General features: G+C 56.4%; 10 protein-coding genes across 10 annotated transcripts; 9 read left to right on the top strand and 1 right to left on the bottom strand.

The window, feature by feature from the left end:
• Positions 1-1,368: 1,368 nt before the first annotated feature.
• B0H18DRAFT_956129 (uncharacterized protein) lies at positions 1,369-1,875 on the top strand (the record flags this gene model as incomplete). Its single annotated transcript, XM_048042433.1, has 2 exons — positions 1,369-1,436; positions 1,482-1,875. 2 exons carry the CDS (start codon positions 1,369-1,371, stop codon positions 1,873-1,875), a joined length of 462 nt encoding a protein of 153 aa, XP_047891606.1.
• An 8,333-nt stretch (positions 1,876-10,208) lies between these two features.
• B0H18DRAFT_1183474 (uncharacterized protein) lies at positions 10,209-11,231 on the top strand (the record flags this gene model as incomplete). Its single annotated transcript, XM_048035991.1, has 1 exon — positions 10,209-11,231. The coding sequence occupies exon 1, from the start codon at positions 10,344-10,346 to the stop codon at positions 11,229-11,231; it is 888 nt and encodes a 295-aa protein (XP_047891605.1). The 5' UTR covers positions 10,209-10,343.
• Positions 11,232-11,992: 761 nt separating this feature from the next.
• Positions 11,993-12,838, bottom strand: B0H18DRAFT_503536 (uncharacterized protein). The gene is made up of 3 exons (XM_048038346.1): positions 12,400-12,838; positions 12,285-12,345; positions 11,993-12,230 (listed from the first exon to the last, which is right to left on the bottom strand). Exons 1-3 carry the CDS (start codon positions 12,657-12,659, stop codon positions 12,030-12,032), a joined length of 522 nt encoding a protein of 173 aa, XP_047891604.1. The 5' UTR covers positions 12,660-12,838; the 3' UTR covers positions 11,993-12,029.
• A 456-nt stretch (positions 12,839-13,294) lies between these two features.
• B0H18DRAFT_1016849 (uncharacterized protein) lies at positions 13,295-14,594 on the top strand. Its single transcript, XM_048029290.1, has 3 exons — positions 13,295-13,555; positions 13,775-13,841; positions 13,889-14,594. The coding sequence occupies exons 1-3, from the start codon at positions 13,504-13,506 to the stop codon at positions 14,550-14,552; spliced, it is 783 nt and encodes a 260-aa protein (XP_047891603.1). The 5' UTR covers positions 13,295-13,503; the 3' UTR covers positions 14,553-14,594.
• Positions 14,595-17,513: 2,919 nt separating this feature from the next.
• Positions 17,514-19,097, top strand: B0H18DRAFT_1016813 (uncharacterized protein). The gene is made up of 4 exons (XM_048029289.1): positions 17,514-17,633; positions 17,691-17,877; positions 17,916-18,375; positions 18,396-19,097. Exons 1-4 carry the CDS (start codon positions 17,591-17,593, stop codon positions 18,636-18,638), a joined length of 933 nt encoding a protein of 310 aa, XP_047891602.1. The 5' UTR covers positions 17,514-17,590; the 3' UTR covers positions 18,639-19,097.
• Positions 19,098-20,866: 1,769 nt separating this feature from the next.
• B0H18DRAFT_1105507 (uncharacterized protein) lies at positions 20,867-21,744 on the top strand (the record flags this gene model as incomplete). Its single annotated transcript, XM_048032654.1, has 5 exons — positions 20,867-20,992; positions 21,072-21,169; positions 21,226-21,451; positions 21,500-21,634; positions 21,706-21,744. 5 exons carry the CDS (start codon positions 20,867-20,869, stop codon positions 21,742-21,744), a joined length of 624 nt encoding a protein of 207 aa, XP_047891601.1.
• A 66-nt stretch (positions 21,745-21,810) lies between these two features.
• On the top strand, positions 21,811-22,663 carry B0H18DRAFT_503369 (uncharacterized protein). Its single transcript, XM_048038344.1, has 2 exons — positions 21,811-22,056; positions 22,112-22,663. Exons 1-2 carry the CDS (start codon positions 21,918-21,920, stop codon positions 22,390-22,392), a joined length of 420 nt encoding a protein of 139 aa, XP_047891600.1. The 5' UTR covers positions 21,811-21,917; the 3' UTR covers positions 22,393-22,663.
• A 624-nt stretch (positions 22,664-23,287) lies between these two features.
• B0H18DRAFT_1120751 (uncharacterized protein) lies at positions 23,288-24,522 on the top strand (the record flags this gene model as incomplete). The annotated part of the gene is made up of 4 exons (XM_048034202.1): positions 23,288-23,502; positions 23,550-23,658; positions 23,717-24,055; positions 24,106-24,522. 4 exons carry the CDS (start codon positions 23,288-23,290, stop codon positions 24,520-24,522), a joined length of 1,080 nt encoding a protein of 359 aa, XP_047891599.1.
• On the top strand, positions 24,431-25,450 carry B0H18DRAFT_503488 (uncharacterized protein). Its single transcript, XM_048038345.1, has one exon. It carries the CDS (start codon positions 24,709-24,711, stop codon positions 25,336-25,338), a length of 630 nt encoding a protein of 209 aa, XP_047891598.1. The 5' UTR covers positions 24,431-24,708; the 3' UTR covers positions 25,339-25,450.
• A 343-nt stretch (positions 25,451-25,793) lies between these two features.
• On the top strand, positions 25,794-27,477 carry B0H18DRAFT_1183469 (uncharacterized protein; the record flags this gene model as incomplete). The annotated part of the gene is made up of 11 exons (XM_048035990.1): positions 25,794-25,842; positions 25,905-25,966; positions 25,996-26,064; positions 26,120-26,142; positions 26,196-26,278; positions 26,336-26,449; positions 26,528-26,563; positions 26,607-26,679; positions 26,731-26,892; positions 26,948-27,020; positions 27,077-27,477. The coding sequence occupies 11 exons, from the start codon at positions 25,794-25,796 to the stop codon at positions 27,359-27,361; spliced, it is 1,029 nt and encodes a 342-aa protein (XP_047891597.1). The 3' UTR covers positions 27,362-27,477.
• Positions 27,478-27,769: the final 292 nt, after the last annotated feature.

The following is a 27,769-nucleotide window of genomic DNA, read 5'->3' as shown; positions in this document are numbered from 1 at the left end:
GATGCCGATAGAGAGCGTTGCATTGAGGTCCGACGATCGGGTCTGCAGCAATAACCACGTTACCAAGAGAGGTCCTGTAGGTAGTGACAGATGGGAGACGAGAGAAATGTGACCGTAGCGCCGCGGCGGCGGTTACGAACTTGAAGTTGATCCTCCTCCCATCTGTGAACGCGTCGGCAAGAGCCGAGCCTCAGCCACAGACGCGTCAGAGCGACCACAGTGACTGACATGTCAATGCGTGTCCATTGCTCAACATTCGGCACCTTGACCCCCTCCCGGACTCGCACTGTCCACCTTCGCACACATACCACCGGCTTGGATGGCTCTCTCCTTCTGTACTTGCACTCGCAAACTCAACTGGTCGGCACGCCGTGCTACCCTAGCTGCTTATCTCCCACTGTGGTCGCCGCCACCGCACAAGCTGCGCTCGGCTGGTCGTTCTGAGGAGCTTCTTCGTCGACAAAGTGCAAGAAAGTAACGGTCGTTACGGCGCATCCGTCTGCTGATTATAGGTACACCGTACGTCCTGTTTGTCTGACCGACACGGTACTCAAGCTGTTACACGTCCTCTCCACAAGTACCAGTCACGCGATTACAGACCGAGACCCGCGTAAAGTAGAAGTTCAGATTGGGCGGCACGAATGCTTTCGTCAGAGCGGTCGCTCCCTCTTGCTCTTCCTGTTATTTCCACGTTCCATCACTAAGAGCCATTTCGGAATACGGGGCTTCCGTTTCGCGTACCAGTTGATTCTCGCACGTTGACACGGAGACGATGCCGATGCCCGACTAAGTGGCCCTGTGGCCTCGTGCAAGAACAGTCTTGACCTTGTTCGCAAAAGGCCTGCTCACGCTTACAGCCAACCCGGACACGGGGCTTGCTCCGAAACAACTAAGCCTTGTATCTCCGTCAACTTAGATCGATACTCACTAGTACTACTTACTCACGCATTCTATGCAGCACTACGACCGACGTTCAACAGGTCCGTCTACTCACCATCATAACTGGTGAAACGATGATCTCGCTAACCTACAGAGTAGAACATGAGATCAAGACTGCCTCATACACGCCTGCGATGGACCTGATCGCAGATGGAACGGCGCAAGATCTTGGGATCACTTCTGTGATGGCAAGTCAGTGCCACAGCCACGCATACCAGCGTACTTATACAAGGGGAGGTATGCCTGTCGTACCCCCAGCTCGTCTTCTCCTTCGAGTTCACCGAGGTTGCCGGCAAGTAAGTGTTCCCACGGTAATGGTTTCAATGTTGCACTTACCCCTTGCACCCCTCCAGCCTCGCTCTCATTGTTGACGACTAGCGTTCCTTCCACTGAACACATTCGTAACGACCCCAGTCCATACAAGGCATCATGCGCTACTCTACACTCGCCTCTACTGTGCTTTTGGCGATTCCCGCGCTCGCTCGTCCGGTCACGATGTGAGCCCCTCGCTATTGAATCTGATCTCATGGCTGAGCATGCAGTAACAGTCGCGCGACCGGGGATGTCTCCATGGTTGAGCGTGAGCTCCAAGACGCACTGATGGAGCGCGGCTACTACGACACCCTCCTCTCTCGGGACCTCGAGGCGCGTAAAACCGCTGAAGAGAGTCCGGATGAGAAGTACCATAGAGAAAGGCAGAAATACATGTTAGATCGTGGGGACAGAATGATGGGGCACGCTGAAGGCCAGACTCACTCCGCGGGGACTTCCAACAGGCCAGCTCAGCACTCCGGGTCTCGGCCTCGTCACCATTCGTCTCCCCCACATCCGAGTGGCGGCGCCGGGCAAGGGGCGAGAGGCCAACACCATTCCCGGGAGTATGACCCCGACGGCGGGCTGTTCGAACGCGACTTCGAGGTAGATGAGCTTGACTGAGCGGACGTAGCATGATCGTGGGGCTGTTGGGATGTATCTCTGCCCGTCGTACGCGTCGTGTACATCGTTGCGCACCACTTGTAATGTGAGTCGTGACGTGAAGGCTCACTCATGCGTGCTGGCAGCTTGATCATCAGCTAAGCGTTGCTCATGCTGACATTGTGGACCATCTAGAGTAGCGGATGTTCAGGATGACGGTGAAAGTCCGCATGGATCCCGACGGCGCTGGACCTCAAGGGGGATGGGTGCGGGTCGTACAAGAAGTTTGTCGGGCACATTTCTGTCGAGGTCGGCTTCCGGGGCAACGAGCGCAGAGCGTACTCGGGAGGATGCGTTGTTGCCGCGAATATTATGGGGCGAACATGAGAGAGAGGTGCACGCTATATATGGCGGGTCGAGGACGCGTTGGGTAGAGTGTTCATAGCACGGAGGCTCTCGACGCGGCTCACCTCACTTATAGCCCCTCCCCTCCTACCCGTCCGACACCCGGAGCGCATAGTGGCAGGTAATTCAGATTCCGGGAAACCGTTCGGTGGCGAATAGGGTTCAAAACGTAGGCCAGCGGGCACCGGGGGCATGAGTCTTTATACCGACACACTGCCTTCCAGATATTCGGATTGTGCATGCGGGCGATGCTAGCTAGTATGGAAGGTGCCTGAGGAACGCTGTAAGGACGATGGTAAAGTAGTTTAGTCAGCGCCTTAGTCAGCGACCCGGAGTCCGCCGAAGGACCGTTTTATAGCTGACGCGCCCCGTTGCTCTCGTCGTCTTTTCCCCCATCGTTGTACACCGCTCGCCCCTGCAATATACAGGCTTTGGCTAGCTCAGTACGGCGTCCGAGAAGACCTACACCCCTTACATCTTTTTGAGCTACCGACCTCGTTAAATCGAGGAGCCCCCTTACTCTCTCGCTTCACTCTCTCGCTTCCTTCTGCTTCACTCAACTCTCGCGCCATCCATCTACCCGCAATCCATGTCGACAACAACAACAAAGACCAAAACCAAAAGACGGACTCAACAGACTACTACTAGTCGACCCGTCACCCGCGCATCGAGCCGAGCTACGATGTATGCTCAGGGCAATATCCGGGACGTCGACGAGCGTCGTCCCGAGGACCAGGGCCCCGGTGAGCAAATGCCACCTCGCTCACCTATCCCTGACGGTTCTGTTCGCAGAACCTCTTCGCCTCAGCACGTCGAGCAAGAGCTTGAGCACGAGCGCACACCACCCGCCCGCGCACCATCCCTGGAGCGCACACCACCCGCGGGCGCACCATCTCCTGCGCCCTCAGCTCGCTCCGAAACACGGCGCACGTCGGAGACCAGCATCCGTGACATGTGCCAAGATTTTTTCGACATGATCAACGACCGTCTCGAAGATTCGGACGAGGTCATCCGAAATGCGGCGAATTTCGCCAACACTGCCTTGCGTGACGTCATGGCAGCTCAGCAACGAGCGGCCGAGACGCGCAACCTCACGCGGACGATGTTCCTGGACATCCGTAGACAACTGGACCGTCTTGGGTACGGACCAGCCGAAGAGGAAGACGAGGTACGTGACAATGATCACGGACGCCATGCCTCTCCGCATTCTGTTGACAGCAGGCAACCATCGCCGCATATCCGCGATGACGACTACGTCGAGACCATGTCCCTCGACACTATGTTCGCGCCGAGGCGACCGAATGAATCCGACGCTCAATACGCCAACCGGGCCCGACGTCGGGATCAATTTCTGGACCGCCAAGGAATGGAGCAACGCCGACGCGAACGTGAAGCTCGCATCGCGCAGACCTGGCGCGAGGCTGCGGAACGACACGGAGGTGATCCGTACGCCAATCAGCAGGCCTACGCGCCGTACCCGGGTCCTCATGATGACGATGACGACCCGGGGGACGACTACGACGGTGACCCGCGCCAACCGTCGCCGCGAGACCCTAGGCCACCCCGAGATCATCCAGATGCGGATGGTCAACGAGGTGGAGCCGCTCCGCCGCCACCTCCGCCACCTGGCGGACCACCCGATGGCGACGATGGAAGCAATGGGTCGGACGATCGCGACGACGAGCAAGACCCTCAAGATGACGAGCAGGACGCGCGCGAGCCCCCGCGCCGAGATGAACGTCGCTTCACCCGTAGTCCCACATACTTAGCTGACCGACGTGTACCTTTGTACGATACACGCACTGGCAATAGACGAGTCCGTGACCCCTACGATCCGGACTACGATGACACTTTCAGAGCTGAAGGCCTTCGTATGATACGAAGGCTAGTCCGCGAAAAACTGTCTGAAAGCATGCCTGACAGCAATGCGCTCAAGAATATTAAGAACATACCCACACCCTCGCAGTACGATGGTACTGACGACTACGAGCAGTTCGAAAACTGGCTCAAGAACTTACTTCGCTGGATGAGTCTCTTCCGTCTAGGTGGACCGACACTCGACAAAGAACGCTTGTATATACTTGGCCAGTTCTTGAAGGGAAAGGCTGCCGATTGGTATAATGATACCATCGATGCTCCTACCACGAACGGAAGGCCTTGGACGTTCCTTGAGGCACTCTGTGGTCTATTCGATAGATTCTTACATCATGCGACTGCCAGCACAGCAGCCGACAAGTTCTACGCTGCTAAATACACTAAAGAAGGTGGTATTAACGGCCTCTGGGACTATCTCACGAAGTATGCGGCCCGTATGCCCATACCACCTGACGACTACACGTTCGCACGCGTGTTCACGGAGGCGCTTCCCAGCGACATCGGCGTGCCGCTGTTCCAGGCCAAAAACGTATCCGTCGAGTTGACTCCTCTACAGCGACTCCGACGTCTTGCTCTGCAGCAAGAACACAACAATAAGCAAGTTGCGGCCTACCGTTCAAAACACGCTGCGCGGGTTGCGACAACTATACCCAATACTGCAAGCAACCCTTCGACGCGAAGCACTGACCGTCGTGTCGAGTCGAACCATCGCGATAGCCGAGGGCATAGTAGTGGCCAACAGGGCACTCGTAAGTTCATTCGTTTCGTTCGTCGCTCTGACCTCTTGGCTGCTGCAGCTCGCGGCGGAGGTGCGCCGCTGATTCGTCCTAAGGGACTGCAACAATCCTCTCAGCCGACCTCAAACATCCGTGGTGGTGTTGCACCTGCTTCGGGCAACCGTTCGTCAGGCCAGCAGGGTGCGTCGCACCAGTCTCATTCTCACGCACATGGCACTTCGCAGCACTCACGCAAGTGCTTCAACTGTGGAGAAGAGGGACACTTCTCAAAAGACTGTCCCCATCCACCACGCACAAACTTCCGTGCGGCGCGTATCGTCGATGATCGCGACGATCCCGATGTAAACGAGTCGGAACGTCCGCCCGACAATCCTGTCGAGGCGCCCGAAGTGTCGCCGGATGCGACGCCGGAGGCTCCTTCGCCTGCGGTTGAGGCAGCAAGTGCTGATAACCAAGACGAAGTACTCGCCCAATTAGAGGACGAGTACCTCGCCATGGATGGATCACAGTATGATCCTGACGAGTACATCACGATGGAGGATGCACTCGAGGATGACGACAATGTCGTATACTACGGCTCAATGCGTCGCATCGAGGTTTCACAGGTCGATAATGACTTGGTGGAGCACACCGAAACCTCACACGGAGACCATACGTCATATGGGCTCGTGTCTTCCATATTCCTCGCGATGTTAGCATGCAGGACAGTGTCTTCGAGCTCGAGTGGCGCCGCGCGCTTAGTAATGGTGCTGACAACATCGACCTCGAGTCGATAGACAACGTTGCAGTGCGCGAGATCCTGCGTCGAGGCCCATCAATTGAAGCCGTCTCTGAACGCAGTGGTATAAGCTATGAACACATAGCCGAGGACTTCGTGGGACCTGCACCAGTGGACGCTGCAGTTGCCACTGGGTTAGGCGAGCCCGACGCCATGTCGATCTCTTCTGACGACTCGATACCATCTCTTGAAGAGATACCCGAGTCTGATCATGTTGTCCCGGACTTCACTGACGAAGAGACGTATGCTCTCGCGCTTACAGGCCGCTTGCGCACGCTGTGCCGCGAACTCCTTTGGACACGATACGAGCTGCTGCGCAGCCTCGAGCGCTACCGGCCAAGCGCAGAAGATCGCGAGCGCATTCGCAATCGACTGGACAACCAAAACTGGTTGGTAGGTTCCATGAACATACCAGATTTATCTTACGACTATCTAGACGAGCCCTCGTTTGGCACGACCATTGCACTTGCCGAACAAGTGCTCAGAGAAGATGCAGACATGCATGACCCACCTCCGCCATACCCGGCATTACGAGCAATGCTGGCTCGTACTGGACGCATTCCCGACGCGCCCAACTCGAGTGTACAGCCCCTCGCAACACGTGCAACCGTGCGACGCGCTGTAACAGGTCGTCGACCTGACTTAACTCGGTATGACCAAACATGCCTTACCGCTTACCTGACAATCAACGGATTGCAGGCCTTAGTACTCCTCGACTCCGGAAGTACTACTGACTCCATAAGCCCCGACTTCGTGCGAGTCGCTGGTATCAAAGCTTTTGAACTCGAAAACCCGGCGATCCTTCAACTTGGCTGTGTCGGAAGCCGTTCACGCATCAACTACGGCGTGAACGTACCCGTGATCTGGGGTCAATTCAAAGGTGAGGTCTACTTCGATGTTGTGAATCTTGACCGCTACGATGCAGTGCTCGGCACACCGTTCATGCGGAAGTTCGGTGTATGCCTTGACTTCGCGAAGTCGGCAATCTGCATCGGAGACATTGCGATACCCGCATTGCTTCCGCGGGAGGAGGAGGACGCCGCAAATAGACGGCGACGTACCTTCCCTTCTCGCCGGAGTGTCACAAATACATCGCAGCAGACGCCTGCTCCGTCTGCGCCCCCGCCTAATCCCTCACATTGACTAGCCGAGATGGACAGTAGTGCGTCACCCGACCCACTACAAACCGTCTCGTTCCACCGTATTACTGCTAATGAGTCTACTCCAGTTGCAGACGAAGCGCGCATCACACAGATCCGCGAGCAATTCATGACGAAATACGCTGAACTCTTCGGTCCAGTACCACCTGGACTACCCCCGGTACGAGAGGTCAATCACACTATACCCCTAGTTGATGACCGAAAACGGTACACTTACTATCTACCTAAGTGCCCAGACTCTCTCAAGCCCAAATTGCTCGAGAAGATACAGCTCTACACCGCCAATGGCTGGTGGAAAGAGTGCCAGACAGAGCAAGCAGCACCAATGCTCTGCCTCGCGAAGAAAGACGGCGGACTACGCACCGTCGCAGACGTTCGCCAGCGCAATGCGAACACCATCAAGGATGTAACGCCTTTTCCGGATCAAGACCAGATCCGGAATGACGTTGCCCGCGCTCGATACCGCTCAAAGATCGACATGTCAAACGCCTATGAACAGGTGTTAGTAGAACCGAAGGACGTCCACAAGACCGCCTTCGCGACGATCTATGGTACGTTCTACAGCCTTGTTATGCAACAAGGGGATGCGAACGCCCCGTCTACGTTCCAACGCCTCATGACATCGATCTTCCGCGATGCCATAGGGATATTTGTCCATGTTTATCTGGACGATATTTTTGTCTTTTCAGACACTCTCGAAGACCACGAGAGACACCTTGAATGGGTTTTCAAGAGGCTTCGTGAAAATCGACTGTACCTCAGTGTCAACAAATGCGCATTATTTGCGAGACGAGTTGACTGCCTCGGACACATCATCGACGAGAAAGGACTCCATGCAGATACTGACAAAATGGCCCGAGTTCGCAACTGGCCTGTACCTCGGAACTACCACGAAGTACAGCGCTTTCTTGGCCTTGTGCAGTATCTCGCTCACTTCATGCCTAACCTCGCAGCATACACAGGTCCAATTTCGAGCATCACACGAAATGGCCAGTCATTCGACTGGCGACCTATCCATCAAAAGTGCTTTGACGAAATCAAGGCACTCGCGTGTAAGACACCCATCCTACGACCAATCGATCCTAGGAATTCCGACCCCATTTGGGTCATTACTGATGCGTCTACATCAGGAGTCGGTGCTGTATATGGCCAGGGCCCTCAGTGGGACAACTGCCGCCCGGCTGGCTTCATGTCGAAGAAGTTCACGTCCGCGCAGCACGCGTACTTCACTTACGAGATGGAGGCCCTAGGCGTCCTCGAAGCACTCCTTAAATGGGAAGACAAACTGATCGGACGACATTTCAAGATCGTCACTGACCATCGCGCGCTCGTTTTCATACAAGACAAGCGGAAGCTCGCGCCACGACTCGAGCGTTGGACGGAATACCTCAGTCGTTTTGACTTTGAGATTGTGTACGTCCAAGGCTCCAAGAACCTTGTCGCTGATTCATTCTCTCGCTACTTCTCTAGTGAGGGCGCCGACGTGTTACACGACCCACAAGACTATGTCTCTGCGGACATAAGGATCGATCCCTACGGTGAGACACTTTCTGATGCTCGACTCGCAGAGATCCGAGCACAACGTGTTGTTGAACACGTCGAGCCTCGAGTTCGCGAAGCCGAGGAGCTTGCGGCTCACTTCCCGCAAGACCCTGGTTCGTCCGACTCGGACGCAGGCTCGTCATCCGGTCAGGACGACCCTACTGCAATTGATTCTGCAATCGCTGGACCACCACTAGACACGGTCGTCCAGCAAGCCCTCGACCTGCAATCAACCGTGCGATCCGGCTACGCCAAAGATCACTTGTTCAAGGCCATAATGGACCATCCTGAAGACCATCGCATGTTCTTCGTACGCGATGAACTACTTTGGTACAAACCTCATCCAGATACTGAGGTATTATGTATACCTCGAGTCACGGTACGTCGTCGGCTACTCCCTGAGATCATTCTTGACGAGGCGCACACTGCGCTGGGTCATCTGGGTGCTCGGCGCACGTCGGACTATGTTCGACGATGGTACTGGTGGCCCAACATTGGCAAGGATATAGCCGCCTTCTGCGCGAGCTGTAGCACTTGCCAAATGTCCAAATTCTCGCGTCAGAAGCCAACTGGGCTGCTACATAGCATGCCTATTCCTTCGCGACCTTGGCAATCTGTCGGAATGGACTTTGTCGGTCCATTCCCTTCGTCGCGAGGGTTTGATTACCTCTGGTTAATTATCTGCCGACTAACCTCACATCTCCACCTTATTCCTGTGACGACTCGAGTACGAGCGTCTGAGCTTGCTTGGCTCTATTTCAAGGAAATAGTGAGACTGCATGGTCTTCCCGAGTCCATAGTTTCGGACCGGGACCCCAAATTCACGTCGAAGTTCTGGAACGAACTTCATCGACTCATGGGTAATAAGTTACTCATGTCGACTGCATTTCATCCACAGACTGACGGCGTCTCGGAACGTGCTATCCAGACCATCTCGCAGATTCTGCGAAGCGTCGTTCGACCTGATCAGACCGACTGGGTCGACCGCCTACCTCTTGTCGAGTTCGCAATCAACTCGAGTGTCAATGCCTCGACGGGGTTCGCACCATTCGAGCTCACCTACGGATACATGCCCCGGATCATGCGCACACTCGAAAACACGCCCGCGATGCCCGGAGTACGAGCATTTGCCGATCGTGCAGTCGAAAATCTGCTGATTGCCCATGACGCAATCATCGAGTCGCGCGTCACTCAGACGACGCATGCGAACCGTCGCCGACGTGCTGACAACCCTACTGGTGATGACCAACCTCGATACGAGGTTGGCAAACTCGTCTACTTGAGTACTCATAATCTATCCCTACCGAAAGGACGAGCTAACAAGCTCGCCCCACGCTATGTAGGCCCCTACCGTATTGTCAGGGCACACCCCGACACATCAAATTACACACTGGAGCTACCAGACATGTTGCGGAAGCGTCGCATTCACCCGACCTTCCATGCGTCGCTCCTTCGGCCTCATCAGCCGAATGATGACACCATGTTCCCGGGCCGAGACGTAACAAGATTTTACGACTTCGGACTCGACGGCGAACAAGAATACCTAGTCGATGATATCCTCACTCATCGCTGGGCTGGTCGACGTATTGAATTCTTGGTACGTTTTGATGATGGCGACATCCTCTGGGAGTCATACGATAATTGCAAGGATCTTGAAGCTCTTGACAGGTATCTCGAGCTACAAGGTATCTCGGACTGGCGACAGCTGCCGCGACATGCCGGGCCCGACCGCCACGCGCGAAGATCAATGCGCCCTGGCGGGTGATAGTTCCACTATCTAGATCGGCGACCGACTCGCCGCCCAACACCCCACTACCTGACGACCAACAGTCGCCAGAAACTCTTCGAACCCGCGTCGAACATTCGCGACTATCCCGCCGCGACGCTCGTAGGCCGACGTGATGCCTATTAAAGTGCACGCCGCCATCGCGCCGTGCTCACCAAATCACCTAACTACTCATCTGTGCGTGCTCTACCCTCGCCTCTTTTACTATGTCCACTGCTATCCTTACTGCCGACGTCGACCACCCCATGGCCGACATCCATACTGTGCAGGTCGCCAATGGACCTGTCACCAACCCTGTCGCGAACATCGCACAGGCGCCTGCGATGTGGCGCCACAACGAAGGCGTGAACACCGTCTTGCACGCCAGCAACTGCGGCGTCTGCGATGCCTTTTTGCACCACGCAACTGACGCCCTCGGTACTCGCAACTACCAGGTCGCACGCACTGAACAGGACGACACCGCCGCCCGTTCCGCGCGACGCGAAGCCTATGAACGAGGCTATGAGGATGCGCAACAGGACCGTGCGACGCTTGCGACCACAATCCAGCAACTTCAAGCTCGCATCGCGGAGCTCGAAGGCCAACTCGCCACCCGTGCAAACACCGGTGGACGATTTCCTGGAGGGGGAGGATTGGGACCTATTCGCAATAGGTTCGCCCCCTACAACACTGATTCCTCTGTCGATACTTACCTCGACAATAGCCTCACTCGCAGGCTCAACATGAACGAGCGTACCCGTGGACCCGCTCGCCACCAGACCCTCCTCATGTCAGAGGTACCTCTGACCATCGACGAAGTCGACGGCGCACTGCGTCGAGCGCAGATCGACGACGCTGTAGGCCTCGCAGCCGTGCGCCAGCTTCAGCAATGGCGCAGGGCGATCTTCGCCACCCTCGCTGTGGGACGACCCCTCTCAGTGACCCAAGAGACCCTGCAAAACCATTGGGTTGGACTACCCGACTGGTACCTCCACCGCTTCCCTCGCACCCCCCGACTTGATCGCACGACGAACCCGCCTACCCAGGAGCAGCACGAGACCCCTCCGCGCTATACCGACCCACATCAGCAAATCGGGCAATTGCTGAGCATCTGATCGGCTGACAGCCACCTCTCAGAAGCTCAGTTCGCTCAGACTTGCCAGTCACTCTCAGAGATCGACAGTTGTCAGAGTATCTCTGTCCTCTTACTAGGCTCAGTACAAGTCTTAAGTTTTTGCTTGTACAGTACTCGAACGGTCGCACCAACACTTAATGTCGACGTACATCACTCACACCCTTGACCTTGTGCAATGTCGGCCATCCGACACCATTATATTGCATCATTCTCTATTTAAGTAAATAGAGATATGAAGCTCCCATGCCCCGTTCGTCGGCCATGCCTGCACGCAGGGCGTCAGGCATGCTCACAGTCGCCGTGTACTGCCCGTCGTTATACCCTGTGCCCGCCTACCCATTCGCTTGCATACCCACTGTCTGTTCGTCAGTGTCTGCATGCCATTCGCCATGCACGCTCGCAGTCGGCGGCGTACACACCATGATTCACATCGCTGGGTCCTGTTCCTGCAGTTAGCGCACCCGCTCACGCGTGTCTGCACTCACCCATCTGCACTCGCCCTCGCCCATCCCCGCCATCTGCTCGCAGTTTCCCGCCACATACTCGCCGTGCCCACACCTCCCGCCGGCACCCTCGTCAGTATGGCTGTGCCCGCGGTGCATTTGTTGGCCACGTTCGCACGCAGCACCTCTGCCGTGCATGCTTGGGGATGAGGATGTAGGTAAGGGGCGTGACGCAAGGACCGCTCGGGCAGCATACCAATGAACACTACGTTCGTCCTACCCACTTGCGTAACACCCACTTCTCGCTGGGTTCAAGATTTCGTGGCATGTGCGGGTCAGTAAGGGAGGTGGGACAAGCGGGGGGAAGGAAGGTAGGAAGACGAGCGGCCAGGAAAGCGAGCAGGACTCGGTGCGCTGAACGTCCGTTGCTGCGCGATCGCCTGGCCGAAGCTCCCTGAGCCGATCGCGCCGAAGCCCATGCTGCTGAAGTTCAGCGAGTGCGACGCGGACGCGCGCCGGAAGTCGATCTTGTAGTTCTGCCCGCTGTTGTTGTCCCACCACTCGCCGCCAATGCCGGGGGAGTAGCGCACAGTAAGGTACAGCATGCGGTCGGTAAGCTTGTGCTCGTAGTCCTCTAACCGGATTGTGAAGCTATAACCCGTTGATCAGCCTACATAAGGACGAAGTCGTAGTATAGAGACGTACCTGAAGCGATCCCAACCCGGTCTCAGCTCATCCGCCTTCACCCGCCCACTCGCAATGCCCACCGCCAGATCGCCCACGGTCCGATGTTCGTGCGGGAACGGCGGCGGCAAGCTCGGGAGGCTCACGACGTGCCTACACGTAACCTCGCTCGTGGTCTGCCAGTCGTCGAGCGTGAAGCGCACGGCGACGCGCTTCTCGAAGTGCAGGTTCCGGACGAGGTCCGTGCCGCGGAGCGTCAGCGAGTGCGTGCGGGGCAGCATGAGGGTCTCGAGATGCACGTTCGCGTACGGATCCGGGTTCGGCGGGCGCGGGGAAGCAAGGGAGCGAGGCGGATGGATACTCGAGCGAGGCTCAAGTGCGAAGCAGGTGGGTGGGTGAGTAAGCGAGGGTGAGTGAGGGAGCGAGGTGGATGCAAAGTCGAGTGATGTGGGCGGGCAAGCCCGGCAGGTCGGCGAGCAAGGTCAGCGAGCGAGCGGGGTGGCGAGAAGGCGAGCAGGAGAGAAGACGGGCGCGAGAGAAAGCGGGCGCGAGAGAAGGCGAGCGGGAGGGAAGACGAACGGGCGGGAAGACGGGCGGGCGAGAAGACGGGCGGGCGAGAAGACGGTTCAAGTTGGCAAGATGGTCTGGCGAGCATATGCACGCGTACGAAGTGGGAGACTCACCTGTACTAACCCTGCCGGGGCCCGCCTTCCCAAACTCCGTGCTGCCAACACTTCTCCGAATTGCATATTGCGTCGCTACCGCGCATTGTTGAGGAGGAGGAGGAGGAGGAGGAGTTGAGCGCAGCGTTGAGGAGGAGTCGATGCTGGACGTGGGTGGAGGCGACTCGCGAGAAGTGCTAAGCGCCTCAGCCACGACACGTCACACGCACTCTCCGGACTTCCTCTCACTTCAGCCTCTCCCTGTCTGTTACCTCCGCTTCACCCTCGCTTGCCCGCCGCCAACCTCCAGTACACGCAGGTGGGCCACTCCGTAAGGGACGGTACGTGCATTGGAACACTGCACGGCTCAAGATCGCGACGCGCTTGAGGCGCTCGTACCGTTCCCCAGCTCGAACACGACGGGATCAAGGGCAAAACGAGTCCAGACGGAGAAGTCACAAGAATGAGGAGCAAGAGCAATGGACGAGGCCTAAGCAGAGAGACGAAAATCGAATGTGAGTTCTCTACTGTGTACCTACTATATAACGACTGCTGTTGCTAGACACTACGCGCATTGACGAGCTTAAAGCTCCGAGTCGTGGTGCCTACTTGTCCACCAGCTCGCGCATCCAGCGCATCCTCTCACTCTCGCTTGCCCTCTCGCGCCCGCCCACCCGCTCTCACCCCCAAGTTCTGCCCTCTCGCGCTCGCCCACTCATTCACCACATACCCAGTCGCACTTGCCTCATCTCCTACTCACCCGCGCATCCGTGGGTTGCGGCCGCAGGGTCAGCATGTCAGGTGAGTGCACCGCTGTCCACCTCGACCCCATTGCCAACCCCGGCAAGTGATTGTCCAACAGGACGACCGGACAGTGATGAACCCGACGAAGACGGCCCTACCGGTTCGCTCGGTTCCAGCACCTCGCGCGGCGTATCCTCTCCACCTACGGGCTCAACCGCTCGCCCATCACCATCCTCGTCTGGCGCGCTCTCTGCGGCGAACCGCGGCAAGCCGCTCCTCCCCCGCCTGTACCGCACGGTCTCGTACGTTGACTCGGTGTTCTACGTGGACTTCCTGCTCCTCATCCCACGGACGCCGCGCCACATCGACTTGCAGCACTGGGACGAGGTGTACGGCCCGAAGTACGTGCTATCGACGAAGATGGAGTATGAGTACGTGCGAAATCTGACGGCACGCGACCAGCCGACGACACAAGCCCGTTGGTGCAAACCCAACAGGTATGCAGTTGACGAGCCTCAGCATACCGCGCACGGACCCATCAGCATCAAAGGATTGGCCGCCTACAGATACGGATCACGAACCGACGCGCACGGATACGACGCGGGCCAGTTCGCCATACATAACGTGCCCAAGCTCGGTACGACACAGCTCAACGAGCAGCACTGCGACAAGCAACAGTCCACCAGGCATCCGGCGCGGCTTGAAATGGCCTGCCGAGCAACAGCTGGGCATACTCCAGCTCGATGCACATACACCCGTGAAGGATGAGCGTGCTGCATCCTAGCCCGAGGAGGAGCCAGGCCACCGAGTTTGTAACGAACGCAACGAGCGGGAGAGAGCCCGCCATGCACACCCACTGGGCAGACGGTAGATTGCACTTCTCTACAGTACATTATGATTAGCTAGCGCGATTCTGTACAGTAGTAGTGATCAATGGAATAATATTGAGTTGATTTCTATGCCCTGGCTGATCTTGGCTGACGAGCTGGGAGGTCTGACAGGCTGTCTGAACAGTCTGAGGATCCTGTCTGACGAGTTAGCATCAAAAAAAAACGAGGTCATGAGGGCTGAAGATCTGAAGCAATCTGAAGCAATCTGAAGGCTTCTGAAGGCTTCTGAACCCCCTGACAGGGCCGTCAGACAGATTTCATGTTTTCCTGATGCAGCCGAGAAGTGGGCCTCTTACTTCTCGCGCTACCCAAGAGCCCGCCTTCCTCGCGGACTTGTGCGCGACAACAGCGGTCAAGTCCCCATCGACCGCGCGAATCTTCATTGCATGATGATTCGCATCGCCTCTCCCCTCACGTCGACCCGACGTCGCTACAAGTCGGCCATCTTCGACACGCTTGCCGCCCTGTTCACCGACCCGCAGGTCTACATCGCACATCTCCAGGCCGCGAATGTCAATCCCGAACCGGCCCTCAATATCACCCCGTTGCCGGAGACGCAGAACGGGGCTGTCGTGACGGTCGACGTCACGATGACCACTGTCGCGGTACATGCGGCGCGCTGCGGCATCACCCCGGAGTTCGTGCTTCACCACCTCTGCCTGTGGGCCCGAGACTACCTAGCGAGTGGACTACGAACGGCAGACCTGGGTCCGACCGCGACTGGAGCCCCGCTGGTGGCCGAGCACATCGATGGCGAGGTCGCACCAGGTGGACAACCCGCGACTGGCCACGGCGAGCAGCCCATTCCGAACGTCGCAGCCGGCGAAGAGGCAATGGCGGTCGAGCCGCTTGGTCGGGACTCGGCGTAATGCCGAGGGATGGTTCGTCCTCTCTCCATACTCCTTCTAAAAGTTTGTGTTTGCCGTATTCGCGATCCTATGTATCCGTTGTTCGTCGCACTTCGCACCGACGAGCTTATGCCCACTACCACTGAGTGGCTTGTTCACCACTTATTATGATTATGTATCTACGAATCCCCGTCGACTTTAGCTGCGACGGGTATCTTCATTATGCACATTATGCTATATTCTATGTACACTGCCCTATGTCGACGTCTACGACGTTTTCCTGGAGGGGGAGGATGTAAGGACGATGGTAAAGTAGTTTAGTCAGCGCCTTAGTCAGCGACCCGGAGTCCGCCGAAGGACCGTTTTATAGCTGACGCGCCCCGTTGCTCTCGTCGTCTTTTCCCCCATCGTTGTACACCGCTCGCCCCTGCAATATACAGGCTTTGGCTAGCTCAGTACGGCGTCCGAGAAGACCTACACCCCTTACAAACGCGGTCGGCGGTGTTCGCAGGCTGCCAAATAGTGACGAAAAGAAGAGACACAGCATGCCATGAGGTCACACGAGGCCTCGCACCCGGGCTGCCGATGAACAAGGCTGACCATAAGAAGTGAGATTGAGCAACAAGGGAGGAAGGTGACGTGGGAACGGAAGAAAGCCTGAGTATAAGGATGAATACGTATAATCATGATTTGGAGCGCCATAAAACAGACCTATGCCAGAGTCGACGAGCCCCACCGGTCGTGGTGTGAAACCCTCGTCTCGTTTGGAGGAGTGCAGCTCGCAGCGACGAAAGCTTGCAGGTGCGTTGCGTACTGGAGGATTTTCTACGATGTATAGCAGAGGATTCCAGGTGATAAGAGGATGATTACGTCAAGCGAGGGAGAGAAATACATACCCTTGGGCTGCGACTCTATCGAAGTACGAGCACAAATTGAACCTAGACGAATTATCAGTTGCAGGAAGACCGGAGAGCAGACGCTCGTACGTCGGGCACGCGATCACGTGCACGCTGTAACGACGTTGTCCACCGCTCCGCGTCGCGCTTGCAGGGCTTCTCAGGCACTCTTAGCGCGTCAGTCCGGTGTCTAACCCAGGACGGGGAGCTCGTGTCCGATAAGAAGACGGTAAGGACCATCTGGCAGACATCCCATTCGTCAATCACTGCCGGACGTCTGTGAGAGTAGTCCTTGCATACATATGCCGGACAGACTTACCTCACTGCCAAGTAGCACCGGCCGTTCTAGCTCTCTCCCGTATAGATAGTGCGCGTCTGGTCGGTTGCGCACAGTATAATATAGCTCGCTCGACCATGTAGCCCCGACCGGCCCCTCGACCTGAACTGCCCCCAAGATCTCGACATCCCGTCAACGACACGCCCACCGATGCCTCCTCCCAAATCCGACCGGTATCTTGACGCTGAACCAGCGCAGCCCCCGCGCCGCCGACCCCTATATGTCGAACGTCGGCGGCGTCCGTTCTCTACGTAGAAACGGGCCAGCCGACGAGCCAGCCGGACGACGCGTACCGTGCCTGAGACCGGGCGGTGCGTGAGCGAATGGCTCCCAATTTCGCAGGAGCCCAGCTCACAGTCGAACTTCGGCGCGCTGCTGAGCACCGTCCCTCCTACTTCCACCACCGCGGGCCCGTTCGCCCTCCGCCCCTTGTACTTCCTTGTACTCCGCTTCGATACGTTGTATCGGCCTAGTCTACGGCGATCAAGTGCTTCGAACAACACGATGGCAAAGAAGACAGACTTACAAGAGCTACTCAAACGGGGGTGCGCAGACCAAACCGGAGTGAGTTGTGCTTAATGCCCGCGACTACCGACACGACTCCTGATCATTCCACTAACAGTTCGCGGTCTGGCGCGAGAGATGGGGAGAAAGTGGATACGCTGCCTCTGCTCGCCTCGCCGCGGCGAGTGGAAGTCGCGAGGGTTCGTTCGAGGCCACATCGGAGGCGCCCCAACAAGTCGCGGACACATCTTCTGGAGTTTCGACCTATTCCGCGCAGCACCATGGCCAGCAGGCTGTGGGCTCGGGTCAGCGAGTGGAGTACGCGTCGCCTATGGGCTACTCGCCGACGACAGTGAATGGATCTTCGGGGCTAGGTACGTCCAGCATCTCGTTGTGCTTTCGGTCTCGAACCCGCTGATGACAACGGACAGTAGGCATGAGCGCGAATGTCCTCGACTCTACATCCATCTTCAACACAACCCCAGTGTCCACGACGTTCCACACAGGCCCCCAGTCGTACCTCGACTACTCGCACGAGGTATCAGCGTACTCATATCCGACCAGCGAGTACGCTGCCACGAGGGACCTGTATGCTGCACCAGCCATTGCAGACCATGGGTCAGTCACGCAACGGGCCCCGCAGCATGGACTCATAGCACGACGGCCACGTACGGTCCCCGTCCTGACTACATGAACGAGAGCTCGCCGAGCATCGAAGGGTTCAGCGGATTCTCGCCCCACCCTCGCAGCACCTCCGCGACCTCTCTCACTCCATCCCACGATGGCCAAGCTTCCGAGCTACCATCTGCGCAAACAACAATCCGGAACCTAGAACTCTCACCAGAGCCTCTGCAATGGAACGGAGCCTACGGCGACGGAATCATCCCGATCGAGGAATGGCTTGCGATACTGAGGGCTGCTGCGTCCGGAAGTCCTGACGCACCCGACACAGAAAACGAGGGAAAACAGGACGACCTACAGGCCTCCACAGGTGAGTACCGTATCAATATAGCCGACTCCCGAGTGATAATGAAACGTCTCGAAGACTTCAACGCTGCGCCTGTGCAAGGGTTCACCGCAGCGGCTTCTACACTGCTCGGCGCCGAGCCGCAACCCGTCCCCGAGAGCACAGGCAGCCAGCCGGCCTCCTCTGGACGGATGCTCCTTCCGCCGAATTGGTCGAATGGCTGGACCTTCCTAGCGATTTCGACTTCACTTTCGGCGCGTCGTCCCAAGGGACCACCGACGACGAATCGCTCCGCGCACCACGTCTCTCAGGGAGCGACGAGTTCAACCCTTGGTCAGGCAGCGGCGCCTCCCCCAGCTCCTACCAAGGGCCATCCTCCCACGACCTCTGGGAGCACCAGAGGGACTGGTAGTCTGGATGACAGCCATCCCGTCACGAACCAAGATCGTCCTAGAGCAGGATGAACTTACCTTTGAGCTTGGACTTTACATCTCTTTCGCACCTCTCACGTACTATCGTCTCGCAATCGTCTCGCTGTCGCCGTTATCTCTGCTCTTCATTCCGTCCAGTCTCGCTGACGATTACACACGTTTGTCGCGCTGTCCCATCATACTGACCTTGCTCTGAACTTGTCGCGCTCCTATCGCTCACGTACTGTTTGTATCTGTAGACTGTCCACATCCTCCGTTTCTACTGGTCTTATAGTGAACCAGGTTAATATAAATCTCATCAACCCATATGCAGAGCCTCTCACCGTCTCAGTGTGCTATATTCCGGACATTGCGTCGTTCCGGCTTGTTTCGCACAGATCTTGTGGGTGAATCAAAGTACTTCATAGAGAGGATAGTATGTGATTGCGACGGGATACACTAGGCAGTAACGCACGACTTGCTACGTGGCATTCAAGTGTGGCGCTGCACGTGACATGCATAGTTCCAGATCGCGATCGTATGTGATCTTATTTTGGTTCCGCCGCACGAAGGCTTGGACCCACACACGTCGCTGGCCCGCCGTCGTGTTCTTGTTCTCTGAGGTTGCTGTGCTTGACATAAATGATACACTTTCTTATTTTACGGTGCCCAAGTGTTTTCCGACACGATTGTGACTCAGTAACCAGCCTCGAACAACAAGAAGCAGGCACGGAGAGCAGTCCGAGTCGGACCTACATGGTAGTCACGGAGGATGTATTAGGCTCAAAGTGTGAATGGTTCAGGGAAGATACAAGTGAGCAGACTTGCAGCGTGTGCTTATACCAGATATCTAACTCGAACGCCCAACGTAGCCCGACCATTAACCTGAAGTTCTGTGTTCGCTGATGGACATCCTCTCGGCGCGTCGCCGTCGTTCAACTCGGAAATCATATAGGAGAGACCGTTGGCGTCTGTCATTTTATATGGCACACAGCTCATGAGCGTCGGACGTTAGGTGCAGCTTTTGGGAGTCGGACTCTTGAGGCGGCATGCAGATGCCCTACCGGAATCATTGGACGCTTGATTAGGGAGGCACGAGAAGGAAGGAGGCGCCCCAGAAGGTAAGACGATGCAATACATTCTGGATACGTTGCTCTCAGATGGCGTACAATGTACAGCGTCCCGACCCGTTGTCACCTGCTCTTCGACGGTTTATGGAAATGCTGCACGTTAACGCAAGCATCATGGGACACAGCGCAAACACAGCGCGGGCCTTCGGGGTATTGTCTGTCTGTACAGTAAGTACTCGCTCAGTCGATTGACCTTTGGAGGCGCTAACAAAGACACCTTGACGTGACGGCACATTGAAAATACCGCCAGAGCTGCCACTCGCAACGTCTCGGATGGCCTGGAGCTCTCTCGCTGCAGAAACCCTGTCATCTTCATGTCTTGAGTGCTAATCCGCGTACTGGTCATTCAGCATGGCTCGATGGGAGCATCATAAGCAAAGCATCTCCGGGAACTAGAGGATCAAGCAACGTACGTGCGTGACGTGCGTCGGACACCTCGCTCAGACTGAGGGAAGGCACAAGCATCTATCGCGCGGGGCCCCACCCTTCAATCGTGCCCCTGCCAGCGAGGATCGCCGAACGACACTTCACCGTCCGGTCTGTGCTGCACAGGGGCCTGGTTCGGCTCCCCTCCTGTGTTTTCCAATTTGCTCGGCCTCCTGGGGTCCCGCGGTGGCAAGGTCCTGGAGGTAAGTGATGAGCACGCGTTTTTTGTGTTGGACAATATTCAGTCAAGTTAATGGCCTTCATCAGGTCTCCGTGTGCCACCATGCTCCGGATCTTTGACAGAATGTGAAGTACTTCGGCCTGACCTCAGGCTCTCCCCGATGACATGCGGATACGATACATTGCCAATCTTTCGTAGAAGTGGCGCACCGCGCGCTGTCGCGTTCAGCGTCTCCGGTGGTCATCTGCCTCCTTCATTGCCCGGTTCGTCCGTACAGTCTTCCGGCGGCTCGTCTTTCGACCGCCAGCTTCTGCGAGACCGCCGTCTTCCAACTGGGACAGCAAGATGCTCCGGTGAAATAGTCGTCGTTGCTAGGCTCGCGGTATATAAGTCTGGTATCATGCCCGACATTATCACCAAGCTCAACCGCAAGCAAGTTCTTCCATATCCTCTTCTCAAACATTCTTACACTCAGTCATCGCAGCACAACACTATGCCTCTCAGCATCCAGAGCGTTCAAATGCACCTCATGATCGTTGCTGGGGAGTTGATTCTCGAAGCGGGACCTGCTCCTCGCCGTGACCCAAGAGCGGAACACATTCTGATTATCGGCGGCGGTGTGACCGGTTAACGGTGCGTCATGATTACTTAGCTGCCTGATTCATTAGAGGACACGACACTGAGACTCTCACTCATAGACTGCATGGGCTCTCTTGGATGCTGGTTACGGGCACCGTTGTCTCGACCGATGGGCCAACCCCAAGAATCGCATCACCTCTCAGATCGCTGGAGCCTTGTACGTGCAGTAGTCGCCCCTTCGAATCTGCTGCGTTCTAACTTTTACCGACCTAGGCGGGAATGGCCACCGGCCGTGTGTGGAAGACACACCGATGTCATCTCCCTGGAGCACTCGAAGGGATGGGCGATGTCATCTTACCACGTATTCGACAGGCTGATGGAGCTCCTGCCCGTGGAGGCCCACGGCGTCCGCATGTGCCTGGCGAACTTTTTCTTCGACCGACCGTTGGAGAATGTGCCTGATCAGTACGAGAAGATGATAGAGATTGAGCACTGTGGGGTAAGCCACGAGCGTCCATCGGTTTCCGCCTGCTCATGATGATCACAGGTTGCTGGATTCAAGCGAGATCCCAGCCTCGTGAGGCAGCATGCAGTAAACCAAAGAGCCGGCGTTGTCGACTCTTACCGCCATCTCGCCCCTGTTGTCGACACCGACCATTATATGGTCTGGCTACGGGATCTTGTCAGTCAGAAAGGGGCCACGCTCATCACAGGACGTGTCTCCGGTGACCTGAGAAGTGATTGTATATGAAGCCTGGGAGCGTGAAGGACCGCCCAGGGCCCGCATCATAGACCTTCCGGGCCGATGACATGAACGTCCTTGCCTATGGTCGCGGGCCGAAAAATATCTGCAAAGAACACTCGTTCACCAATTCTAGAGCCTCCGGTTATATATACGATGCCTTGCCTCAGGACATGGTAGGCAGCTCCCGACGGTCCGTGCCTTCCTACTTCCGTCTCTCGTCATGATCTCCGCTACTCTGGTCACAGTCTGCCTGTTGGCGGGCGTTGCGCTGCTACGCGCTCTCTCCTACCTGCGAATGCGAATCACTAGCTCAGCCATGAACAGCATCCCAGGTCCCGCGACGGGCTCTTTCTGGACTGGTAGGTATCGTCGCCACTACTTTGTCACCGCCTCTGAACGTGTTTATCAATTCAGGTCACATGAGCAACTTGTTCGACCGGCATGGGATGGAGTTTCATCAGAGCCTCGCAACGAGCTATGGCCCGAACTTGGCGACCTGTTTGGCAACGGTTTCCGAGTCCCTGATCCGAATCCTTGGCGACTTACACCCTACAGTAAACACAAGTCACCCGAATAACTGCTCTACGATACCGCGCGCATTGTATACCGCGAAGATTCTTGTCTTAGTCACCCGCTCTTTTGCTGCGAACTTGGAGATAAGTTACCATTGGACCAACGCCCGCACGGCGGCCTAGCAAGCCTCGCGGTCCACCACAAACACGGCCGATATATACAAAAGAACACCACCGGATAGGAGAGCGAATGACGAACATATACAGCACCAATTTGTACTCGTCCTCTCGCTCTCTTCGCGTTCTTCTAACGTCCACGTCTCGACGACTGGGGCAGCACGATTTGGGAGCCGCAACTAAGGATGAACATCAGGCATTGTTAGGTATGACCGAGCTATGTTTATCTGTAGATGCGGGGGGAGGGTATTGGGAAGTACTCGCCGGTAGGCGTGGTTTGCGTTTAGGTGGGTCCTGTGCACTCTCTATTGAAGCGCCAGCTGACGCTGGCAGCCTACCTCGTTGATGTCTTCCGCACACTCCCTCGCCGCTCAAGACAAGACGGATTCTCCTCGTGCTTACGCATGAGCCTCCGCAGACTGCGATGTACGATCCTTTTTATCACATTCAGATCGATTTGATCAAATCGCAGCGCCAAAGAATGTTACATCGTGTGGATACTGCAACAACGCCGACCTTATCACTCGATTGAAAGGTGGCGGAGAGCTTCTACGACGCCAGGTGCGAGGAACGGCGTACCAATGAGATGCAGATTAATGCTCATCCTGTATGAGAACCCCAGAACCTTGTCCGCCGAGCTCAATTGCGCATAGTCTGCCGTCTGTTTGTGACGCCTCCACGGCACCTATAAGCCATCCTAACACGAGATGGGTCATGAAGACGTGAGCTCTTGCTGTGCAGGCTCAGCTCCGATAACCGATACTTATGCGTGTTATTAAGGTTATGCGACGTCCTTGAGGCATGGCCACTGACGCCCAAGATAGCGCTCGTGCGCACACAGTGTGAAGCAATATAATGGGTGAGTTTCAGTGCCACAGCTCACATTATCTCTTCACCCGCCATGACTTCCGCCCATGAATCACCGCAGACTATCCTCCAGCAGATCTGCTCGCCAGAGGCGAACCGTGAGGACGTGGCCGTAGTCGTCCGCCTGGACGACGGAAACCTGCGTTTAAATCCAAGAGACTCTTGTTTCGAGGAATTTCTGACGTACTTGCATCCTAAGGTTGCTATCAAGGCATGTACACCCGCACTCAACTCTCTCTTGGCCGCCACGTCCGTAAACCTCCTGCTCTTGCGCCGCGTCATCTCATCTGTTGCAGTGGTTCCACAGCTTCGCTTGTCGATGTCGGCGATGGCATCGAGCTGCCAATCTACGACTCACTTGCATCAGTACCTCGCCGTGTGGCGTCGCAAGCTGCAGCTATTATCGTGAGTAATCTTCACCGGAATTCTACGCCTAGTGCTCATACTGTGGGGTGGACGTTAGCGGGATGTACCAGCTCTAGTCGTCTGGTCCGACGACGCAGATAGCATAGCGCAATGGTTCCTGCACGTAGAGCACCGGATTCGTCATTCTACCCGCATGTGCAGCTGCGCTGCGTTTCCGTCGTTGACGTCTGATAGCTCTCGCACGGCCTCAAACTCAGATTCAACCCAGGGCGACGACTGCCTCCTCACGTCGTCCAGTGGCGACGAATCGATCGACTGGTTTTTGTTCGATGAACCGTCGGTAGCGCTCTCTGAGCTGGAGGTGCCACTTGCCGTGGCGCCGTCCTTCGACCTGGACGAGCACAGAGACGGTGGTGTATCGCCACCTCAGATACGGGTACGTCTCTGCTGGACAAGATTCAAAGATGCAGACTGACCGACGTACAGCTCGATGGCAACGGCTCCGTCACGGTGGATATCAGCACCTTACATGAGAGGCTTTCGGCCGGCTTTTCGGCATCAGACTCGCTCTTGCCCTTGTCTAGTAGCAGATCATCCGACCTTCATCCGACGTCGACAATACCCCACGAACAGCAGACAATATCGCCTATGCTGCTGCAATCTTCTACGTATACCCCTGATTCCGCCACGCTCTCCCCTCTCTCACCGTCTTACGCCCCACTTTGTAGCGTATACACCGCCGCTTCCCCTCTGCGCACTCCGTCCACAATAACCCTCGATATCGACTCGGACTCACCAGCAATGAAGGCCTCCAGCCCCGAATCTGGAAGAGAACTGGACGCAGACTGGACGCCTCCACGCATCTCTCTTCTCTGGCACTCTCCTCACAGTCGTCGCGCTTGACGAGCCCTGTGAGTCACCATCATTTGTGGCTCAGGCAACCCCGATTTGCCATCTCAGCCCGACGTAGCGGCCGTGCCTACGAAAAGGAAGCGTGGTCCCTCCAACTTGTCTCAGTCTACCAAGGGTAAGACGAGCCGCTCAAGATCTCGTGCTCGAAAGCCGCTGCCGAAGCCACGCTCGAGCCGCATGACGGCTCAACCTCAAGTCCGCGAGCCTACATCCCTACCGGGGCGACGGGTACTCCCATCATATCGTCGTGGACCGAAGGAAGAGACGGAGCACCCTCCCGCGGTTCATCCAGAGTCTTGCCACTCGCATCACGATCACAACGCAGATTCCAGCCACGATGAGGACCCCACAGGCAGCGATCATGACGAACCTGCCGCGATTGATACGGACGGCGAGTTCGAAGTCTGCCGCGAATACCATGATAATGACAGCGGATCTAACGAAGATGCAGACGGTGAGTACGAGGTGGATGAAGACTACGACGATGAAGATTATGACCGCCCAGCGAAGAGGTCCCGCACAAGCAGCAGCTCAGTGACTGGACGTGCACTCTCCGAATGCAAGCGCTGTCGGAAGACCTTCGTACGCCCAGGAGACCTGAGAAGGCACGCGGATACTTCGGCATGCATGAATGGCGAGAAGAAGCATCTCTGCACCAACTGCGGAAAGAGATTATCTCGTCACGATGCTCTTCTACGGCATCACCGGAAGTGCCGTCCGAGACCACCAGTGGATCTAGAAGAAGCGCTTCCAGGAGGGAGCGTCCGACGAGCAGCTCTAGGTCGCCCGCGACGTCGTCCTGCCTGAGAACCCTATTGCGAGATTCTGGTTCTCTCTCTTCCACACGGACATAGTCTATACGTATACTCATGTAGTGTTGATGTTTTTTACAAACGAGCATATAAGTTGGACTCAGGGTTGTCGCAGAATAAGACTGAGTACCGTTACGAATATGCTTGCAATGCCTTGTATGCCGTCACATCTGCCAGTGGACCGCGCTTCCAGCCCTGACGTCATTCCATGGGGTCCCGGTCAATGCTGGCACAAGCCTAAGTATCGTTGACGCTCTCGCGATCGGCGCCGGCAACTTACCGCTGGCAGTAGGTCTCGGCGTCTCGCGACTCGCCCAGCGACAGATAAGATACGCCATCGTGGAGTCTGGACACCGTGACCTGTTCGAACTCGTGAAGCCCTCATAAGAGGCTGAGGCCATGCGTGCTAGAGCTCTGTTGCCAGCAAGTTGCCAGTGAGCAAGTTCTACCATGGCTCCCGTCCGCAACGCGTGCATCATCTTCAACGAGATCCCACTAGGTGAGTGTTTCGAATCGCAATGCCTCTAACTCTACGCGTCTACAATCCATGTATACGTATAGGGTATCCTGAGCCTGGAAAGACCGTCGTTTACGATTCCTCTCAAACCATCGATCCCGATACCGTCCTCTGGATGGGGGCTTCCTCGTGAAGGTCCGCGTCCTCTCGATCGATCCTTACATGAGAGGGAGGATGCGGGATCCATCTATCACGAGCTATACGGTAAGCAGTCATGTCATCAAGGTACCGCAGTTCGAGTTCCTGAGGGCCGCGCCAGCCAGCCTTCGACTTGGGGAAACCGTGAGTTGTATCTGCATCGAGAATGTTGATTCGAGGCTCTGATCTACCTGCAGGCTAGATAACTTCGGAGTGGGGCTTGTCGTTCGCTCTGAGAACCCGTCAGTCAAAGTTGGGCAGCATCTGTATGGCTTCTACGGTAGAGTCGTGTCCCCTTTTCTCAGCCGATAACCACTTGAATACCCGCGCTGCACAGCCTTCCAGGAATACTCCGTCTTCAAGGACCTGTCCGAGTTAAGACGTGCGCGTGTCTTGGAGAACAGGGAAGATCTACCTTGGTCGGTATATGTCGGCGTATGCGGGATGCCAGGTAAGCCAGCGCGCTCCATCTGTTGTTTCGCAGCGGCACGTACATTGAAGCATCCGGGTCCGCTGACGGTCTGCACAGGTCAGACTGCATTCTACGCATGGAATGAATTCGCAAGTGTCAAGAAGGTGATCTCGTCCGTTGGTCGGCCGACTCAAAGTTGTTCATGGGCACTCGCCGCTTGGGCAGGATGATGTTGTGTTCGTCACTGCTGGTGCGGGACCCGTCGGATCGTAAGTTGCAGTCTCCGCATAAGACCAATGTTGATCCGTACGCTGCCCCAGGACCGTCATTCAGCTCGCGAAGCAAGCGGGCTGCAAAGTGATCGCCTCGGCGGGGTCCGAGGAGAAGATCGCATTCCTCAAGTCCATCGGTACCGACGTCGCGTTCAACTACAAGACAGAGAAGACGCTCGACATCTTGCAGAGAGAGGGCCCGATCAACATGTGCGCACCCATACTGTCGGTGCGATTGCCTAAGTATTCAAACCGATCATCATAGATACTGGGACAACGTCGGCGGCGAGAGCCTAGAAGCCGCGCTAGACGCAGCTGCGCCGCATGCGCGGTTCATCGTGCGCTCATCCCTGCACCGCTCCCTAGCCGCATCACCTTACGCTACCTTCTACAGATGTGCGGCATGATAACGTCGTACAATACTGCGGACGACTACCCCGTCAAGAACCTCTCCCAGATCTTCGCCAAAAGCCTCACGCTGTACGGCTTCACCGTCTCGCCCCTGCACGACAAGTACAGCGACCGATTCTACAACGAGGTCCCGCAGATGGTCAAGGAGGGGAAGATCAAGTTCACGGAGGATGTGAGCAGGGGCTTGGAGAGCACGGGCGAGGCCATTCTGGATGTACAGAAGGGCAGGAACAAAGGGAAGAAGGTCATCCTGGTCGCGGAGAAGTGAAGCTAGTCTCTTAATTTGTATGTAATACTGTATACTATAGCGCGCATGGACAGTCTCCGGTCATTTGACCGAGGCCCACGTTTCTTTGTTTGATCATTATGCCATCGTGCTTTGTACCGCCTCGCACGGCTGAGACAGCGCGTATGTGAGTTATACCTGGGCCATGCGATTCGTAGGAGGAGGTCAGTTCGTCGCATCCACGAAGCGCCTCACGGAAACACGTCGGGGAGCCTTAGGCATCACTCGGCATAGCTCGCCGCTGAGGCCTGAGGCCTGAGGGGCCGCGACGTCGTGGTCCTGCATGAGCACCCCATTTGCGGGAGCTTTCTACTAGCTTGCAGCACGGAGTAGCCTGATGTAGTTTTGCTGTTTTCTGCAAACAAGATGGCAAAAGAGATAGCTTGAGGT

This window comes from Fomitopsis serialis (assembly GCF_022376445.1).
Source record: "Fomitopsis serialis strain Sig1Antser10 chromosome Unknown B0H18scaffold_51, whole genome shotgun sequence".
In the NCBI taxonomy this organism is placed as follows: domain Eukaryota; kingdom Fungi; phylum Basidiomycota; class Agaricomycetes; order Polyporales; family Fomitopsidaceae; genus Fomitopsis; species Fomitopsis serialis.
This window is presented reverse-complemented; position numbering and strand designations above follow the sequence as displayed.